We start from the raw sequence: 22,244 nt of genomic DNA on the forward strand, positions 1-22,244 counted from the left end.
CACCTTTTGACCCAACAACTATGATAAATGCAAATTCTTAACATGCATTTGTGACCTGCTGAGCTTATTCAAAATGGCTGGTACATTGATAGGTACTCGAAAATAAATAAGATTTGGTGATATGTATAATAGGTACGTATTTCCCTGATAACACACCTTTGTTCATGTGCATATTCTGTTGAAGAGGGTAGATTCAAATGCATAATGGCAATTGACGAATCTATGTTCTGGTCTGTCAAGATTTAATATCTATTGTTTAGGTGTAATATTTGTTTGGCCACGTGCTGTCTGTTTGACAATCAAATTACATATAACATACTAAATGCACATAATTTGTTAAAATGCGTCTTTTTGTACATGACACAATATCGATATCAAAAATAAGGGGATCATGTTTAACATGTTGACCAAAATTCAAGGGAAGACCGGGATGCAAACGACTAAAGGGCAATATAACCTTCAACAATGAGCAAAACCCTAATCGTAAAGTTACTATTTCAGACCCAGAAATGACAAAATTGTTAACAAATCAAAAAAGAAAACCAGCGTCGTGATTTATTTGAATAAAAATAAACGAAACAAATATGGTTTAGGCTCCTGACTTGGAGCTGGTACATGGAGAATATATTAAACGTTTTAGCTCTCGGTCCTCCCCTAAAACCTGCGATGTGTAACATGCATAACATAGGAATACAATGCTAGATCAGTTGAAGGCTGAAAAGTGACCTATATATGTTAATGTGTGTGTCATTTTGGTCTCCTGTGAAGAGTTGTCTCATTTGCAATCATAGATACAAACATTATTCTTCTTATTTTAATTTATATATTCCCTTAAGAATTGCGTATACCTTTTTTACTTGTGTGATTTTGTTTGATGTATATCTTGTTTTCAATGTGAATTTGCTAAACTTTGATTCGGTTACTTGTACTTAAACAAACTTTCAAAATTCGCATTGCAACTAAAACCAAATTCATGGGGGTCAAGTGATATACCTCAGAGTTGAGTCATAGTTATAGATTAGATGTGATTGAATAATAAAATAACCCCGTGCTACAAAATTCTTCTTACTGTTTATACAATATCTTTGGTAAATTATCAAAGCAAAACTAATATATGAATATTAGTGTTTTCATAAAAGTGTACTACACCCAAAGATAAGTCGAACATAACACTTATTAATATCTTCTTTTAAAATCTGCCAAACCCCCTTAACGACAAAATAAAAAAAATTTATTTTGAAAATGAGTCATTTCAAAAGTTACTATAGATGTGGTAGGCCATATTTTTAAATATTTTTAGAATTTTTCAGTGTTTTTCTTACTTTCGTCAATATCAAAATGGTTTCATCATCTTTAATGTGTAGACATTAAATAAATAGATCAGGAACAATTAATATAATGTTGACTTATGGAATCGTCTCAATACCATAATACCAAGGACGATAATTACAAAAATATCGCAACTTTTAGTAAGTCAAAAAAATGGCGTTTGGACTTTGGGACAGGAAGCAATAACATAAATACTAGTGTTATGGAAAGCTATTTATTTTGAAACTGAGCAGCGAACTTCCTTAAAAGGCATATCGATGTAATTTGCATTTTTGTATTTGAAAACTGGTGAAAGGTCAACTTAACATGCATTTTGCATTGTAATTTATTCTTCCCCGTCGCGTAATATACTCTAGTATTGCAGTTCGTGTACGTTGTAGAGGGCCAATTATTTCGCCAAGAGTCATCGCACTATTTTATCTAATCAACTTTTGTATTGACTTTCTATACTTTGGTGAACATTTTTCCAGAGAAAACGTCAAACACGACCAATATCAAAAATATAAACATCTCACTTCAGTGTTATTGGCATTATCGAGAAAATATTTAATATTTCAATCTGAAGCCTTGTTAAGGTGAAGCATTTCGAAAATTGACACTGTTTGGACAACAAGTACTCGTTTCCTCATAAGAGTGCATATCTTTTAACCCGTAAGATGGAACTGTAATCAATATTTGAATTTTTGATGATAATTGAACAAGAAAAGGATAACTAAGAAATCGAAGGAATTTTTAAAGCTTTTAAATCAAAGTATGTAAGGTTAAAATAAGTAATTCACAGTAGGAAGATCTTGTGTTAGAAGTACCATTAGATTTTTCCAATAGATGTGTTGAAATACCAAGCTACTGCTTAAAACCAACGACAAATTCAGCCAAATAGATGTACGACTACAAATATATATATTTACTAAAACTTTCATCCTAGACGCTCCAAATTGTCTTGGTGTCTGATATGTGCTTCAAACATTGACGACATCTTGATTGACTTTATCATATTCTCAATTTAGAATAATATCTAGGGTGGTTTTTTTTTTGGAAAACATTTTCTAGTAAGAAATCTTGTTAAAGTATTCAAATATTACATTTAAAAATCAGATCGATGTTTGTAAAAATAATAACATTCAAAACTCAGATCTTCATTTGTTTGCCATATATATTTTGCAAAACACTGAATATTGGTTGTAGCAGTTTACTTGACAACTTCCAATTTAAAGGGAAAGATTCAAAATTATTACTTTTTTTCTTTTTTAACTTTGATTTATGTTTTTTTTTATATACATGCAGATGTAGTATATTTCTATGCATTTTCAAATTGTTTGTCGGTATGGTTATTCAAATTCATTTTTACAAAGAATTTTGCCTGCTACAACTTTACCCTTTCGGCTTTTAAACTCACAATATTTTTTATTTGGCTCCTTAAGATTCGAGCATACAGTATCAAGGTCAGAGTATCAAAGTCACAATATCAAGGTCACAGTATCAAGGTCACAGTATCAAGGTAAAACCAGAAGAGGACAATGGTATTGGTAATATATGGATATAGTTCCCCTTTCAAAACCAAATATTAATTATTATAAAAATATGTGAATTCAAATTGGCTACATAATATCTGCACAAAAATATAAAATGTTTGATATGCAGATGACAGACGACGGACGTCAAGTGATAAAAATATCCCTGTCTATTACTAGGGAAAAATAGGAATTAATGCACCAAAGACAGACCATGCACCAAATACCACTTAACACAATGTACTCACCATTGTAAAGTTAACTGAGTCTGTTTCTTTTTATCACGCATAATTTGTGCAACAGTCTTTTTCTGTGGCTGAGAATTACCCCCTTCGCCATTTATATTCATCGCTTCACTTTTATCTTCATCGTCCAAAACACTGTCTTCATCTGTAAAACCTGGACTATTTTCATCCGTTTCTGGTTCTATAAAAAGGTGATCCAACAAATATTACATGTACATGTATATCATATATATGTATACATTTTAAAAGGTTTTATCTAATAATGGCCTGGACGTAAACTATACCAATAGAGAGGCGAAACATACTAAAGGGATATTCAAAATGACAAATAGAAAATAAACTGACAACGTCATGGCTGAAAAAGTGAAAAACAAACAAACAATAGTACACAAAACACAACATAGAAAACTAAAAATTATGCAAAAACTTGGTGTGGTCTCAGTTGCTTCGAAAGGGTAAGCATATCCTGCTGTATTTCATACAGTGGCATTAGGTTCATCGAAAAGCTAATCTTTTTATATACCAAAACTAACACTGAACAAATAATTCTGAGTAGGAAGGTTGAATTCCTTAATTTGATAAAAGTGATATAAACGTCATGACGTGGTTTATTTAAATAAGAATTCTGTTCCACAGATGACCACAACTATGTTTCATTTTTCGTAGCCAAAGTATCGTCTTTCTCTGTCAAACTTGGTGACTCGATTTTTTTGTGACTTTTCAGATTTATGCTTATTCGTATAGAAGTACAGGATAAGTGGAATTCTGGTATAAAGGCTCCTGGCTAATTATATTAGCGAGTATATTTGCTATTGCGGAAAACTATATAGTCCGCTGATAAATTTATCAATGCTGTTGCGTCAATTGAGTTCATCAACTTATTCGCTTTTATTAACATGTGAAAAAGATGGAACTACTTATGTCTTTTATGAAAACTATTGTTCCATTGTTTTGTCCATACTTAACGAAAAGCATGTCTTCCGATTGACGTAACCGCAGCAGACGACTGCAGTTTACACATTCCCGCCAAGATAACAGAGATTACTATCTCCATAAAGATTAAACATGGCCATTGAAAAATCTAACAAACAGCTTATGAAATGTTTAATGTGGTCCAATTTAAATTGATAGTGGTGAATTCTTGGATTAAATAAGGAGTAAACTCGCCTCTTTGAAGATGATGATGGTGTTGTAAGAAAGTGGACGAGGATTAGACACAAACATTTTATTCATAAAATGGTGTATAGTTGTTTACTGTAAAGATGCTTCTTACTCAAAAGTCTTAGTCGAGTGAAAAAATTGTCATTTCATCTTGAAATATTGCCTATTGTCTTTTATTCCATTCAATCGTACCGAATTAAAGTTATTCTGGTCTTTTTTATTAATGAGACAGCTAATGCCGCTTTACTAGGCTATAAAAATAATAATACATTATTTAGTCAGTGGCTATTCGTCCGCCTTACAAATAGTCAAAAATGTCTATTCATCCGGCAAGCCGGACAAATAGCATTTCTATGGTTTTCGCTATTTGTCTGGCCTAAAATATAATGATGAAGATATAACATCGTGTTTTGAAGGAGATAAACAAAGCATGTATAGTTATGAAATTTATTGTTTGACATCGTTTTATGAAAAAGAATTCATTCTAATATATATCTATACATTTGATTCAGGTGGGGTTTTTTTTATTCTAAAGGAATTTGGGGATTTGTAGGGAGGGGATGATTCTCTCTTTTGTGTTCTACCTATGAATTTCCTGTAAGGTAAAAAGTCGGGCCAATGATTATTGGCTTCATTAGACATCTATGATTCCAAAAGATCCTGAATTTATTGTTTCTGTGAAGTTTGTTTAAAGTAAGGTCCCCAAATGATTAGTGCATTAAAATGTTCGGCGATTTTCAATTCAAAGGAAATAAGAGAAAAGGGTAGGCACGTGTAACCTGTTCCCAAAAGTAGGATTGTCTTTTCGATAGATTTTTTTTAGAAAATAAAGTATCAATAGATACAACAGGAAAAAGGGGGGATACCCCAAACTTGGTGTCATATTCCCAGTCCAAGGACCAGACATATCATTTCATGTTCATAGATCTCTGTTGTAGTATAACTTAAAAATAATGCAGCCAAGCAAGTTTGATATAGTATTTTTTCCGAATGCGTTTTGCCTCCATAAGGTCAATGGAGGTAAATCATCAATTTCACTTTGATTTCAGGCTTATTCCTCACTGTTAACATGCATACACTATTGTTCTGAAATCACTTCTATAGAAAATTGTTTAAAGCAATCACATTCTCTCTTGTTTTCTTTATGACATCTTTAAATATATAAATCACGATCTCCGATTCCCAAGCCTTCGTCCATTGCATATATACGCGCGTTTGTTATCCGACACCTCATCTGAGACACTTTCCGCGTCATATGACACTTTTATTGATATTGAAGGTTTGCGCATCCGCAGACGGATGGCCGGACGAATAGAGATTTTTAACTATTCGTCCGGCTAGCCGGGCGAATAGACACTCCGTATTTTTATGATTCTTTTAGTATGTATTCCTAGTATTGACAGGAGGCGACATCATATCTAGATGCCAACATACAGTTCCAACAATAGGCAAGTGTCTTTGCAATATGTTATGCTCAAAATCAGGAAAAAAATTATCTTCCAAAATGTGAATAGAAAATATAATCGTTTTACATTGTGTTTCTTGTCAGTAAAGTAAAATGAAAGACGAAAAATCTTCTCCAGAAGATTATAATTATTATGAAATTGTATAACATTGTGCTTCAATCTCATCATATTAAAAAGAAAGACAGAAAACATATGTTAAAAACTCGAGATAATAGGAAAATCACAAAAGAGGGGCGAGATATACCAGAGGGACAGTCAAACTTAAGATTTCCATCAATAAAAACAGTTTATAGCAAACTCCACATCGTTATGCAACTGCATGCCAGCATGCTCAACGACTGGTTTCTAAATATCTACAAGAATGATGCCTTATTTTAAATGGACGGGATGACAGAGAACGGATAAGGGTAAAAAAGGGCACTGTCCAAAATGGAGTTAATATCAATTTCAGCATGTGCTAAAACCCAGTTAATGATGTTTCGCCTAAGAGAGAAAAACACCTCAGTTTAGTTCATTTCTGAAAAAAAAAACATATTTTTACTTGAAATTATAAATTTTGATGTCAATTTCTGAGTTATATTTGGAGAAGAAGCCAATAGGTCTATATAATAAAGGATAAACTATAGTCACTTATATATGATACATAACATGAATCCAACTTAACATCGGGGAAATTCACCAATTTTATACTCTGAAGACGAGACATGCTAAATAATGAACCTAGTACCCATTCTTTAAGAATAAAACTAGAAACATGGCACCTATAATAATTTATGTACTTCAGTACTGGCATGAAAATTCGGATATTGTGCAACTATAATTAAAAAAAAATTGCTGTTAACTTTTTTTAATTTATTTTTAATACAGATCTCTTCATCATGAAAAGCTGTCATTACTTGCCCGGCTTTGGCTATATTTGTGGTCCCTTTTGGTTTATAGTCCTGAAAATAAGTTTTGGATTTAACCACTTATTTGCCGGCATGCGCATCTTGTGAAGAAAAATAGTACCGTTAATGTTATTATGACTTGCACATGGAAAATATTGCTTTCCTTTACAATGAAACGAAGATTCAAAATAAAATCAACCAAGCGAAAAATCTCTGTGCGAATTAATGTTTAATTGACCGTTTTTATACTAAACTGAAGTGTTCCAGATTATGACAGTTGTTGTACCAAAATACGCACTTCGAATAGGCTCTTAATGAATATCAATTTCATACTCATTTTCAATATAATACAAACATATCTATTGTACAAAAATTAAACGCAAATAATTTAAATTAATTTAAATTTTAAAATTATGACTTATGTAAATTAATTATATCTGCAAGTCATGTTTCTGTGGGGTCCATAATGATTTTATATCAAGGGTCCCTTATTTAACCAATGATTTACTGAATAGCAAAATAAATATTAAAATTGTAAAGTATTAGCTTTCCTGTCTCTAACTACTTACAGCAACTCTTCACAAATGCATAATTAATTGTTGGATTGAAAAAATTTAGTGCATTAATTAAACTTTTCACTCTCTCTTTTTCTTCGTGATATTATGATATCAAGGTTTAATTGATACCTCCGTTCGAGTATATTGTTAACTTTATTTACATTCACTTAAAATAAAAAAAATATAATGCAAATATATACATTTGTATTTTTACTATTCAGTAGAAATTCCGTTCGTCCTTTTTTTGTCATTTTCACTCGATTAAGAAGAAAGCAAGCAGTGATACCATTATTTTAGACGTCTTTTAAAAAAAAAAATACAACTATATTTTGGGTTAGAGACTAGTACAATATCGAAGTGACTCCGATAAATCTGAAACAGCGGGTCGGGTTCAATACCAAAAAAAACAGAGACCCACACACTGAGGACTATTTAGATTTAGAGTATAATCTACAACTTGCGACAGGTCATTCGATGATTGATTTTGTTCGTTAGTCTTCTGGACTCTCGCTTACACATAGATGATCATGATCGTACCCATCTTTTTTCCTGTTTTGTTGTTGTTGTTGTTGTTTGTTTTTAAAACAAAAGAAAGAGAGAACTATGATATGATTGTCACTTTTATTCGGTTTTGTCTAATTATCATCGACGCATTTCAAATTAAAATTTGCCGAAACTTTCGAAACAAAATCAAGGAGATCACGGTAGTTGTTATGATAATGGGAGAACTTTTGAAGAAAGAACAGTTAAAACCGTTTGGCCTTCAACAATGAACAAAACACGTATACCGTATAGTAACTATAAAAGTAATATAATTACAATGTGTCGAAAAATTAATACAAGAAAACTAACAGCCGTATTTACGCTTATTGCAATGAACAATACAATTTTGGCAGACAAGTCTACGAAACTTCAGGCTTCAGACAGGCAGATTTGAAGTTGTCTTTTACTTATAAATAATATTTAATACATTTATATTTCCATCTGTAAGCGATTTAAACAACGTGGAATTAAGAAAAAATGTAGATTCTGGTTGCAAAATATATGTTGGGCTTTTACAATATTGCACTTTTTTCTCCGTGTAATTATTTTTTTGCTATGCTCACTGCTACTAATTAATACTCTTAAACATAATCACATTGACCTATTTGTTTATCATTTTAATCCCATCTTTAAACCTTGTTTAGTAAAAAAGTATCCCTGACATGAAATATATACGTTAAAACAGAAGATAAAAGATAATAATGGCAAGTGACAGATAGACGACAACGTTTATACTGTCTACAACAAACTAAACCGTTATCTAGCTTCTTCTAGAAGCTTAAAACCGTTACTTCGAATTAACAAAAATTTAATTCTATAAAAATCGTAAAATTAATATTGAAGTTTGCGCATGACCTTAATTAATAATTGATACCGTTTTGCGTTCATTTAATTGTATTTTTCTTTATTTTAATTTGTTTGCATTGACGTAAGAGATGACTTACCAAAAAATAGATTGTATCATTAATTTTAAAAAATACCCGACCCTAAATGTAACTGATGAAGTATATTTTAAAAATAACCTTTGTCATTGTTGTATTCGGTCTTTTGCAATATCAGTTGTTTGTTGGTAACTCGGAAGCCGAATTACTCAGAAAATGAAGCCATATAAATAAGACTATCAAGTCACATGAAGGCGGCACAAATAAAAAGGTCATTCTGTTTTAATTGTAATTAATACCGTAGATATTATTTATTACGTTTGATATATAAATGTGTAAAATGCATTATTATTATAATTACTATCAAAACATTGTCTTTATCTTATAAGTTATTTAAATTAAATGAAGACTTACAGATAAAGTGAAATTCTTATTCAAGTAATAAAAATGTCAACCCTAAGCCATTGTCTTTTTAGTTCTAGAACAATTAAACAAAAATATTTATAAGATTTTGAAAGGGTATATAAAATACAATTATTATATCTATGGACATTTAGGTTCTTCTATGTGCACGTGCCATATCACAGTAAATTGCGACACATGAATTCCCATAGAAAGATTAAAGTTGAATTAATATTTGTAAAAACCTAAACTTCAGTTGTTTTCCTAGATTTTCATGTTGTTTTCTGTCTTGTTTATAATATTTCAAGATTAAAAAGGAAGTCAAATCTTAAAAACATTGTAAATTTCGCTAGAAACCACAGATGTTAAAAACCTTTCCAAATAATATTTTCATAATTCTATATGTTTGTCTAAATATCCCACTTCTGGATATGAATCAAAGTAAAGTTCAGCCACTGTTTCCCACACCTCTGTGTTGAACTGTTACACGATTCACAATACAATGTCAATCATACCAAGCATAATATTTCAGCATGATAAAAGGATTTACATTTATTTTAGGAAATATGAAAGCCACTGTGTACATGCACTGACAATCCTTTTATATCCATAAAAGAATACATAAGTAAAACAAACCCGTATAGTTTGAAATACAAATTTGGAACAAGGAATTAGGCACCGCAGATTTATTTTGGAACTACGATTGGAAAATTTTGGAAAACATAGACTTTCAATTCGAATAAATATTTCTATGTTCTATTTCATTGTAATTACAATTATTGGGAGAAGTTAAACATGATTGAATTTGGACTGCATTTGACTATTCTATTTAAATCATATCACTTTCACTGACCAATTTTTCAGCACTAAACAGTCCTCATAAAGGTACATAAATGCATAAATACGAATAAAGCATATAACACGGAAGGTTTAAAGTTGACCTTAAATGCACACACACACAAAAAGTTTCCCATACAGATTTAAAAAATCAACTATACCCACAACGATTTTTAAACAGTATTTGTTCAATTAGTTCAGTTTCACTATTAAAATAAAATTCTCCGATTTTTAAAAAGAAACTCTCCAAACCTGTAAGTAAATGACTAATGTCTATTACATATTGTCCCTAATGTCGGAAAAATGGATCTTACAGAGAAAGTCTCAATACCTGCCTGTAAATGGCCGATGTCTATAATCTAAAGTCGGGGAAAATGATGACAGAAAAAGATACGTGATTGCACATAACAAGCAAACATACCAAATCTAATTCTCAAGATGGATGTCAAGCTTTGGTTTAACAGATAATACATTCAAGTACTTTGATTAGAACAAATATGACACAATACGTGTGTGTAGCCTGCTGTGAACTACCACAAGTTTTATATTTTCTTATGACAGTAAAATTAGTCTAAGTAAATTTACACATTTTTCAAAATTTGTCAATTTTTATGCGGATGTTTGGATAAGAGAAAATCCACTGTTGTGTTTTGTTTTTTAATAAAGGTTTACATTTCATTATATTGTCTCTTATCGATTTAAATGATAAAATGTGATTTTGGGTCAAGATTTAAGGAGCAAATTTCCAGCACGAACCCAAGATATTGATAGAAAAACTTTAAAATTATGATCAGTTTTAAAAATATCGTGAGAAAAATTTAAGTGTAAGGGGACCAAATCATTTAATTAGCCAGAAAATAAATACAAGATAGACTAAGCAGAAAATGATTATTGGCAAGTCTAAAGTAATATATTTCATCTTGAAAATAAGATTTTTAGGCATATTCGAAGGTACGAAACAGTCGGACGTAAAATGTAAAAGTAAACTTTTAATATGAAATAAACAATTGCATTTTTAACAGGAATTAAAGTTTTAGTATAATAAACAAAAAGAATGAAATAAACAGATGAATAAAAAAGCAGAAATATATAAGACGAAATAATGAAATATTAATACTTAGGACATTTTGATGACCCTCAAGTCCCTAACAATAGAAAAGTAGAAATGACTTATTATTTGAAAATATTCAAACATTTCATAAAAAATGTAGAATTACATAATTTTGACATGGTCATATTTTTTCTCATGCAATAAAAGAAGAAGTTAAATGTTTATATAACTATTATAACCCCACTTAGTGTTAAATTTATTGTACCAAATTCTACTTTAACAATTTTAATGCAGTTATTTAAAAAGAAATATCTTCTTTAAAAGCCAATAATAAAATATTTCAATATCTACCCTGCTATAAATCCCAGTAATAAACATGTAGAAAAATAATGTTGTAAGTGTGAAAAGACGAGAAAATAAATATACTTAAAGGTACAATCATAAGTTGTTATTTGAAGTGAATACTTAAAGTCCTTTGGTATGAGGTCTGACTGCCTCCGTTAGCACGCAGGGAGGTAGTTACGGCGGTATTAGACTTTCTCCAATATTTTGGATATTTAGGAACGTACAACCATATATATCGAACACCAGGAAATAATGGCTTAATCATCATTATAAGATGTTTGTAAACAAAATATGACATAGAGTAAACTATGAACATTACTGAATGATTATTATGCAAACAATTACCTTGCAAAAAACTCAAGTATTATGAACAGTTAAGTGGTTTAATGTTTACAACTGTAGAAATAGTAGGTCTTACCCGACTTCAGGCCATTTTTTATAATTTTTCGACTTTTATCATCATTATTGTTGTTATGCGACAAGGATCCGTTCTCAGCAGTCACTTCTATGGATGTTAATTCCGCTTCATCATTAGTTTCTCTGCACACGCGCTTTGCGGGGGTGGGCATAGTTTCTGCTGCTAGATCCAACATCGGTAATGTGAACAAGGGTATACAGAAAAAGATATTTCAATAAAATCCCACTTTTTCACTTAAAAATGTTACATGTTGTCCAGAAAAATACCAATGTCAACAAAACAACGTAAAGAAACAATGCTGCTGATAAAGAATAAAACGGTTACACAAATACACGGTACAAACTATTCCACAGCTGTATATAGTATTATTTTCAATCTGTATATAGTATTATTTTCAATCTATTCTGCTGAAGTCAGAAAATAACTTAATGTCATAGTCCATTTTTTACCTGGAAAAGTGGCTTCATAAACAGTATCAGAAAATAAATCAAATTGAAGAACTGATTAAGGTAATATTGATTTTAGGGAGTCACGTGGTTTAAACTGTTATGACCGATATGAAAAAAAGATAAGAGGTTTTGCAATAACTGCTACAGTCTTATCAAAATTCAAATCCCGCCCCAAAGATTGATAAGTTTTACATCCGATTCAGGTATCAAATCTTTATTTACGGTAAAGGTAAAAACTGTTAGGAATATAAAGTTTACATAATTCTTATTTCAATTCCGCTCATGGAAGTATTTATATTAAAACTAACATATGGGACCATCTACTGTATTAACATAGTTATAACAAATATATTTAAAATGAAAATACTTTGAGATGATCATGTATTATTGAAACAAGGTTCATTAACACCAATCGCACATCTTTATCCAAATAAAAAAATGCACTATAAACATCTATTCATAAACTTTGCAGTGTACCTAAGAAACCGTCAGTAACTTTTAATGTAGAATCGAAAACTCTGCATATTGTACATTTAAGTATGCGTGTGTCATTCACGAGTGAAACAAGGACACACAACACAAATGATAGGATCAGCATATTGTCAGTTATACTGCAAATCAAGATGACCCTGCATTGTCATACGAAAAACGATTTCGGAATTTTTGTTTTGCTGTTTATTCCACGGTTTGTTGGTTTTTCTGTTGCTACACCTGTTTTTATTTCTGACTCTAGTGACGTTTTGATTTTAGATTTGGGGCATTTCGAACAACTGCTTGCGCGAATTTCTTTTGTTTTGGGTTCTCATTGCATACTAAGGGTATTAGGTTATTGCAAATTAATTGCTTTTGCTTTTTGTAGATAGAAGGTTCTTATATTCATATATTTTTTTCGTATAGGACACCACATGTGTTTAATATAAAAATAGCCGATGCCTGTTTTTTTTTTAATGATTTAGTTAAGCTTTTTCTGTTTGTTCTGATAATTTTAACAAAAAGCGTGTTTGTCCGGAAACATTATTTGCTGTGCATGCTCGAATAATAGTGTTTCTAACTGAACAGAAGTTCATGCCTCCTGGTTTTACTCAAATGTGTACTTGACCGAACTGTTTATTTCTTCTTGCCAAGCACACAAAGTGTGGAGTTGAATCTATTTTGTTCCAAGATACAAGAGAATTACTTTTAGCTGACATATTATTGTCCAAGATCTTGAAAATAAAATTGCGAATGACAATGGGGAATATGGCAAAGAGACAACAACCCGACCAAAGAGCAGACAACAGCCGAAGGCCAGCAACGGGTCCTCAACGCAGTGAGAACATCCCGCATCCGGAGGTGGTCCTCAAAAGACTTTTCAAATTAATTGATGATACCTGATATTTAACTTCTAGCTGTTTCCACTTCAAATCATCAGTTTATCAACTTTAAAGTCAACTTTAGAAAAGACAACATTCTGCATTACATTTGAGAAAACCAAAATGAGTAATAAGGAGAAAAAAACTTTTTAAATTTCAGAACATATATAATTGAGAATGGAAATGGGTAATACGTCAATGTAGAATAAAGATACACATAGCAATACGCACAGCACAGAATACACACATACCAACCTATTTATCGTTTAATAGATTATATCACATTCATCTCTTTATAATTTATATAATAGTAAGACAGAAAGCCAACGACCAAAGATTTTTCACTTTTATATACTTTCCTGTGATCAGTAGATTCCGATTAATATATGACTACTAGACACAGTTATTCATAGTGTAAGGCAACACAGTCACGGATTAAAGTTTCTTCAATTTTTGTGCTATTTTCGGAGAAGAAGATTCCACCCCCATAACTCTAGTTGTACGATATTTCTCCACTCTCAATATATAGTTAAATTTAAATTGTTTAAAAAGCTTGGCAAGCCTCGCGCTTTTAAATTTTATTATTTAACTGTCTCAAGTGAAAAAATATCTTAACACTTGCTGCATTGGTGAAATCTATATTTTTGTGTGTACGGGAAATAGAAATGTCAACGGGTAAGTGAAAACTGTACTATTAAGCCAATCGGAATACCCTTAATACAAATTTAAAAAAATACCACGACAGATGTGAAAAAAGTTTTGATCTCGAATCTCGGTAAAATTGCAGAAATTATGTGTAATGTTTATCTTACAAAATATTGCATAAAATACAACCTGTGGTGTCAAATGAAAACAGAAACCGTTAAAGTATGGCGACAATCTGACTAAATCCTGTATATAGTGTGTGGGTTATATAAGGATACAGACAGAACCGTCAATGATTTTTCCGGATATTGCCCGTGTAATGTTAACAATTTTATTTGAATTTATCAACTAATTTGATAAGCTTTAGATTTTAATTAAAATTTTTATCTGTGGACGGATTTTTGATAAAAGAAATCGGGAAAATCGCAACTTCTCATTTATATCTTGTAGGAAATACAATAAAAAAAGGAAATTGATTCACAAAGGTCATAAAGTTGTACTAAAATTTATCGATTTAAAATCTTCTTGTTAAACATATCTGGAGCATTATACTGTAGAATCAAGAATATCCCGTTTGAATGGTTTTACACTTGTAATTTTTGGGGACCTTTATAGCTTGCTGTTCGGTGTGAGCCTCGACTCCGTGTTGAAGGCCGTACCTTGACCTAATATGGTTTACTTTTATAAATTGTGACTTGGATGGAGAGTTGTCTCATTGGCACTCGTACCAAATCTTCCTTTATCTATAGAAAGAAAAAGAAGTGAAGATTGTTTGCTGTATATGCTGAACTCAATCCTTGTGGTTTTAGTGTAGGTCGGTTGATGTCTCATTGTCATGTGCCTCTTATCACCTTTCATTCGTATATATCTTAAACTCCATTCGGGACAATTTTGGTATGTTAATTTCTTTCCTAATTGATGCGTTTTGTACAAAAAAGGAAAGAAAAGAATAATACTCATTAGCTATTTGTGGACACTTTCATATAAAGATAATAGTAATAAAAATAACAAGAATAAGACAACCATCCACAAGAGACAAACTGAAAGCAATTATAGATCACCGTACGGTCGTTGACGTGAGTTCACCGTTAAGAAGTTTAGAAGACCATTTAGAATGAAAATGTATGAAGTTGTTCAAAAGAGAAAAAAAACAAGACGGTATCCCAAGTACACGGATGCCCCATCCACATTATCATTTCTTTGTTCAGTGGACCGTGAAAATGGAATAAAATCTCTAATTTTGCATTAAAATTAGAAAGATCATATCATAGGGAACATGTTTACTAAGTTTCAAGTTGATCGGACTTCAACTTCATCAAAAAACGACCTCGACCAAAAACTTTAACCAAAACTTTAACCTGAAACGGGATGGACAAACGGACGGACGGACGAACGAACGGACGAACGAACGGCACAACGAACAGACGAACGAATGGCACAACGAACAGACGGACGGAAGGACGCATAGACCAGAAAACATAATGCCCATAAATGGGGCATAAAAACACCAAACCAAACGATTTATGCTAAACAAAAGTAGTTTCTGTTGCTGTTCTTAACAGTAATCAGTACCATTTCTTAGGTAAATTAAAAGACCCCCCAAGGGTGACTGTGGTATAGAAATATGGTCACTTGGTCTTCTCCCGACCGGCAGTAAAACGCTTGCTGAAGTGGGGCGTCCGTTTGGCTGTGCGGGATGTATCAAGTTCGCAGTCACGTCCGGTCAGAAGGGGGACGTTAAATCCGATGCCTCGTGTAAAGAGAGTTCCACGCTCTTAGCACGTTAAGAACCCTTGCAACAACTCTTCGAGGGGTCCGTAGATGGCCTGTTGTCAGGCAAAATTTCTGTCCCTACTCAATATACCCTCATTTTCCAGTGGCAGTCCAAATTTCCCCGACCATCATGCTAGATGGCCTCTATTACAACAACCTACCTATTGTATTTATTGTGAACTTGTTCTCGTCCTGAATATGCATTTAATATTTGCCACTGGACATTAAGCAACCAACAATCAATCATTGGTAAATTAAAAACGTGGGGAATCAACCTTAGGAAATAAACATAAAATACAATCACATGAACGCCTAAACATCCTCCCAAAAAGCAATCATATGAACTGAACAGCTTGCTTAAGAAGCATGCATTCATAGGAACGCCAAATTCTTGGAGAAAAAAGCAAAGATATGAAAGAAATTCTTGCTAAAAAAAACCCACTCACATGTACGCAAAATCTTGCCAAAAGAAGAAATCATATGAATAGAAGATCTTGTAAACGCAAAATCTTGTTAAATGAAACTATCATACGAGCACATATTCTTTCTAAAAAGACTCAATCATATGAACGGGACATATTGTTAAATGTAACAATCATACGAGCAAATAATCTTTCCAAAAGACGCAATCATATGACCAGAACATCTTGTTAATTGAAACAATCATACGACCGAAAAAACTCACCCAAAAGAAGCAAGTATAATAACGGAACATTTTTGTTAAAATTATTTCTATATACATTATGCTTTAACACAACACTGCATTATACATCAAAAGGATAACAATAAGCTTCATTAGTTTTGTTATTTTCTGGAGTAGAATCCAATCTTAAATAAATTAAGATATGTGATTTCTATGTATTAGGGAAACCAAATTCATTGCTTGAAATGTCTTTGGTATTATCATGGAAAAAAACACTTTTTAACTTTATGCGTTCGAAGTTTGGATTTTATGTCATTAAGGCTTGCATGGTTTTGATCCAAGAAAATATACAAAACCAGTTTATAAAGTTCTCCCCAGTCACGAAGCACAACCTGATCAAAATGTGAATTAAAGGAGATATAGTGTATACGCCAAATAGACAGCAGCATAAAGACTCACAAAATCCTCCCATAAGATATCTAGAGGTCATCAAGCAACCTTGGATTGTCACGGTCTATAAACAACATTTGTGAATATATTTAAAAACTAATATTCAAGTTTTGCCATCGTTTATAAGAATAATATATGCCAAAAACATAATACATAAAATATAATAAAAAAAAAAAAACGAATACGGACGAGGTTCCTGTCTTTGCTTTGAGAATGCACAAAATGACATGGCTAGGTGATAGCAGTTGTTTTGTAAACTCACAGCCAATTTTAATAGCATCTTGCTTGGAATTTTTTTTTTTTAATTTTTTTATTTGGAAAATATGACTTTAAGACTGTACATAATTGGTTATGGTCGATCAATAGACCGATTTCCTCATGTACTGACTTGCGTATTTTTTCTCACGGACTAAGAATTAAACAAGGTCGCTATCAGGGTACTCTCCGACAAGACAGGATATGTCTCAGGTGCACCTCAAATGAAGTTGATGATGAAAAACATTTTTTATTCTCGTGCACATCATCTCAAGATAAGAGAAATTGTTTAAATTCCACTATTAACTCACTATGCCCTAACTTTATGCATTTGATTCCTAGCCAAAAACTGATATGGCTTCTTAATGTAGAGAATCTTGATATCTTAATATCTGTCTGTGAGTTAGTTGATGAAGACAAAATATAACTTGAAAGATAAATATTTAAATCAGGCTTTCTGTACTAGGCACGAGGTTGGCATGGTGGGGTATAGGACACATTGTATAAGTTCTATTACCTTTCTGTTTGTGATATTTTTTTTATTAAACTGGTAATATTTTATCCTTTTCGTAATATGTGCACTTTGGCATGTCAATTAGCATTGTCCCTTGGTGCCTCTTGCAGTTGTGTCACTTTAAAAAGTACTGACTCCTCTGCACCAGGCACGAGGATGACATACCAGTTATGTGCAACTTCTTACAATATTGTACCATAGCATTAGTGTCCTGATACACAGTTTAATATGCACCCACCATGCCATATAGCACCGTCCCTTGGTGCCTCCTGCAGTTCAGCTAGATATATTCAGCCTACTCACAGTATTCTTTTTTGTTACTTTCTAGAGGTGTGCCTGAGACGAAGTTTTTATGTATACTCCTATACATGCTATATATATATACACGAGTCTAAATTGAAAACTAAGTTCAAACCTATGATTGCGTTGGATAAAAACCGCAATTTTTATACATGATCTTAAAACAGCACAAACAACATTTTCCGAAAGACCAAAAAAGTGAAAAAAGTATATTTAAACAAAACGCATTTGACTAACAGGAGGTCGAACAACTGATGTTCTTTAATCCTGCTGACTGCCATTGGCGATTGCCAAATAAAATTGATCACAAGATTTAACAAAATCGATCTTAATATAGATTTAATACTAAACAGAAAAAAATTAACTTGTGGCCACGATGTTATGCCACAAACATACGGTGTCAATATTTTTTTAGTACACCAGATCCGGATTTCGACAATAAATGTCTCTTCAGTGATGTTAGGGATCGAAATGGTATTTGGAAGGCCATATAAAAGGTACCCTCATTTTTAGATAGACTCTTGAATTTTTAGAGTCAATATAGGATGAACGGATCATATAAACCGGAGGGAAAATATGATACAAGCCCAAACGAAAAAATATAAACGAGTCTAAATTGAAAACTACGTTCAAACCTATGATTGCGTTGGATAAAAACCGCAATTTTTATACGTGTGCATGTAAAACAAATTTCGTTGTAGAAGGGTCTAAAAACAGCACAAACAACATTTTCCGAAAGACCAAAAAAGTGAAAAAAGTATATTTAAACAAAACGCATTTGACTAACAGGTCGAACAACTGATGTTCTTTAATCCTGCTGACTGCCATTGGCGATTGCCAAATAAAATTGATCACAAGATTTAACAAAATCGATCTTAATATAAATTTAATACTAAACAGAAAAAAATTAACTTGTGGCCACGATGTTATGCCACAAACATACGGTGTCAATATTTTTTTAGTACACCAGATCCGGATTTCGACAATAAATGTCTCTTCAGTGATGTTAGGGATCGAAACGGTATTTGGGAGGCCATATAAAAGGTACCCTCATTTTTAGATAGACTCTTGAATTTTTAGAGTCAATATAGGATGAACGGATCATATAAACCGGAGGGAAAATATGATACAAGCCCAAACGAAAAAATATAAACGAGTCTAAATTGAAAACTACGTTCAAACCTATGATTGCGTTGGATAAAAACCGCAATTTTTATACGTGTGCATGTAAAACAAATTTCGTTGTAGAAGGGTCTAAAAACAGCACAAACAACATTTTCCGAAAGACCAAAAAAGTGAAAAAAGTATATTTAAACAAAACGCATTTGACTAACAGGTCGAACAACTGATGTTCTTTAATCCTGCTGACTGCCATTGGCGATTGCCAAATAAAATTGATCACAAGATTTAACAAAATGGATCTTAATATAAATTTAATACTAAACAGAAAAAAATTATATTCGAAATATTTAAAATTTAGATCCTTCAGTGCTGTCTATTTGGTAATTTTACAGACGTTATCATGCTTATACATGTTATACCATCATAATTGTCGTTCCCGATAAAGTTTTAGAATTGTGCTAGTTCAAATCGCACATTATTATTTGTATTTAAGGTAGATCATAAGTAAATATTTTTTGAGACAGAATTTTCTTATACTTAGCCAGAATGAAGATTTTTATATGCTCTTTTCAAAAATATAATAAAAAGGAGGGGTCACCGTGCTATTTTTCAAGCTATGAGTCGTTGAAAATTGCCTAAATTTGGTTAGATTGTTCATGGAAAAACACATTTGTGTGCATAAAAAAAATCTATGAGATAGAATTTTGAAATAAATTGTGAAAAGATAGGTTTTGTAATATGTTTTAAGAAAATAAAAAGAAAAAATGGTGTCACCGAACTTGTTTTCTTGCTACAAGTAAAAAGAAAAAAATTCCCTATCTGCCCAGTATAATTTTTTTACTAAAAGAGTTATCTTCCCTTAAATGGCTCGTTTGAAAAAAAGGATTCTAAAAGCAAGAAAAATGATATTTGTTTAAATATTTTGGATTATACAATAAATTGCCAAGTTTTCTTTATATTTTTGAACAGTCTATAACCATTAAATTGCAAATCTGTCTTCAAATTTGCAGATTTAGGCAATTAACTAGACCGATTTTTTACTGTAATTGTTCAATCCAAGATGGCGGTATACCATGTATCTACCTTAAAGCATATATGTGAGCTCTCTGTTGTAATAAGCCATATAACCTATGTCATGTTTAACAAATTTTTAGAATGATGCAAGCGTCTTAACTGATGTTCGGTTTGACTTTTTTATTGTATAAATTTCAAGATTTAGTAAAAATTTAATCTAAGAAGACTTAAAGATGATTCATTTAACATCAGAATCTGACTGACGAAGGATATCTGTTATCCGAAATATCTCTAAATAATTACATTTATAGTTACCTTTTTTTGTATTTGGAGTTGTTGTGTACACTATTTTAGGTGTTTATATATATATATATATATTTAACTGGATTTGACAAGGAAATGAAAGACGGATTCAAAAATGTCTGCATTGAACTGGAAATAATCCGAAACTCAAGTAAGTCTAATGAATCAACACCACCAATGTGGTTAGAATTAAATGAAGTTTCAATTGAAAAAGAAGCTTACAGAAAAAAGAAACCAATTTCTAAAATATGGAAACATCTTCTTAATGCACGTAAACAAAACTTTTGGAATTCTCTTAACTGTGAAAAACAGGCTAACATATATAATGATTGGATTAACGCTGAAATACCAATTATTCTTCAAAAATTTCTAATAAAGGAAATAAAAGGAGAACCAGAAATGGAAACAAAATTACGATGGGATCTTACGATTCAAAGAATCCATACGGAGGTATCTCTTTTAATAGCGAAAAAAAGAAAGATACGAACAGAAATGCCAGGAAAGTGAGAATCTTATCAACCAAGAAATCGACCAAATTTCAACAAACAGTGTTGCCGATAAACTGAGGGAGATATGGTCAAAAGAAATTTCTAATGAAGAGGAAAAGTCTATAAAACGCTGGAGTGAAAAACAGAAGTGGCTGGAATCATATGCAGAAAATTATGGAAAGCCAGAAAATCCACAGAACCAGCAACAAAAATCCAAGAATCAAAAACAACGGAAACCTAAGAATTTTACCGAACAAAGGCAGAGAAGTAAAACACCACTAAGAACACAGTGGACAAAAAACAAATCACAAAGTCGGTCAAGAAGCAGGAGTAAAAATCGACCAAAAACAAAGAATACTAAACCCTTGTATTCCGAAGTGGTTAAAAATCGTGATAAAAAACCAACTTCGAAACCAAATATGAAAAGACCTAACTTGAAACCTAATAGAAACCAGACTCCAAACAATCGAAATAAAAGTCTACCATCTAAGAACAAAAATGTATACAAGAACGATGTTGAACAGAGAACAAAACGGATTCATTTTTTAGGTGTGGGTCGGAACAAAACCGCCTACCAAATAGAGGAACGTTCCGAAACCAATCTGAAACAAGTAACAGGGTCGACCCAAAAAAAATTAACTTGTCTAATAGCAAAATTGATTCCGATGAAACGAAAGTGTTAGATAAAGGACTGAAATATACTCCAACACCTCCAGCTGACACTGATACACTCTCAGTGGATATCAAAGAATTTTGCCGAAAATTAAGACTAAAAAATCATTTTGGGGATAAAGAATCAAAGACAGCTGACGAATCAATTGTAAGAAATAAATCTACATTTACACCGGAAAAAGGAAAAAATAAAGATTTAGACTTGTACATTAATCATCTGTCAAACTTTCCATTAATACCGAAACCACAGGAAAAAGTAAAAAATAATTTACCATTTAAACAACAGCAAGCTTTATACAGATTACAAAAAGATGAATCGATAATTATAAAAGAAGCTGACAAGGGTGGTGCATTAGTAATAATGGACAGAATATATTACCGAGACAAAATTCAGGAACAGCTCAATGATAAACAATATTATCGGGAGCTCAACGACAATATGGAAAAGAAAACTAAGAGAAATATAAACAAACTTATTTCAAAATTTCCTCATTGTACTACTGAAAAGGAAGTTGACTATCTTACAAAATTTGAGGTAAAGACAAGCAACTTTTATGGACTACCTAAAATCCACAAAAGAAAGGAAATAGAAACAGCAGTTCAACAACAAAATTGCGCATATATCGAAATA

The 22,244-nt window shown here is 31.9% G+C and overlaps 1 protein-coding gene across 2 annotated transcripts in view; it reads right to left on the reverse strand.

The window, feature by feature from the left end:
* The window catches only part of LOC143082314 (DNA-binding protein RFX6-like), a 74,817-nt gene that overhangs the window by 37,971 nt on the left and 14,602 nt on the right, over positions 1–22,244 (reverse strand). Inside the window, exons 1-2 of one of the 2 annotated variants that reach the window (XM_076257951.1) lie at positions 11,634–12,039; positions 3,089–3,266 (exon numbers count right to left, since the gene is read on the reverse strand). In XM_076257951.1, the coding sequence (XP_076114066.1) occupies positions 3,089–3,266; positions 11,634–11,808 (353 nt within the window). In that variant the 5' untranslated portion in view covers positions 11,809–12,039. Of the gene's footprint in view, positions 1–3,088; positions 3,267–11,633; positions 12,040–22,244 lie in introns of those variants that run through there. The other variant, XM_076257953.1, reaches the window with a different exon arrangement.

Source organism: Mytilus galloprovincialis, chromosome 7 (assembly GCF_965363235.1).
Source record: "Mytilus galloprovincialis chromosome 7, xbMytGall1.hap1.1, whole genome shotgun sequence".
In the NCBI taxonomy this organism is placed as follows: domain Eukaryota; kingdom Metazoa; phylum Mollusca; class Bivalvia; order Mytilida; family Mytilidae; genus Mytilus; species Mytilus galloprovincialis.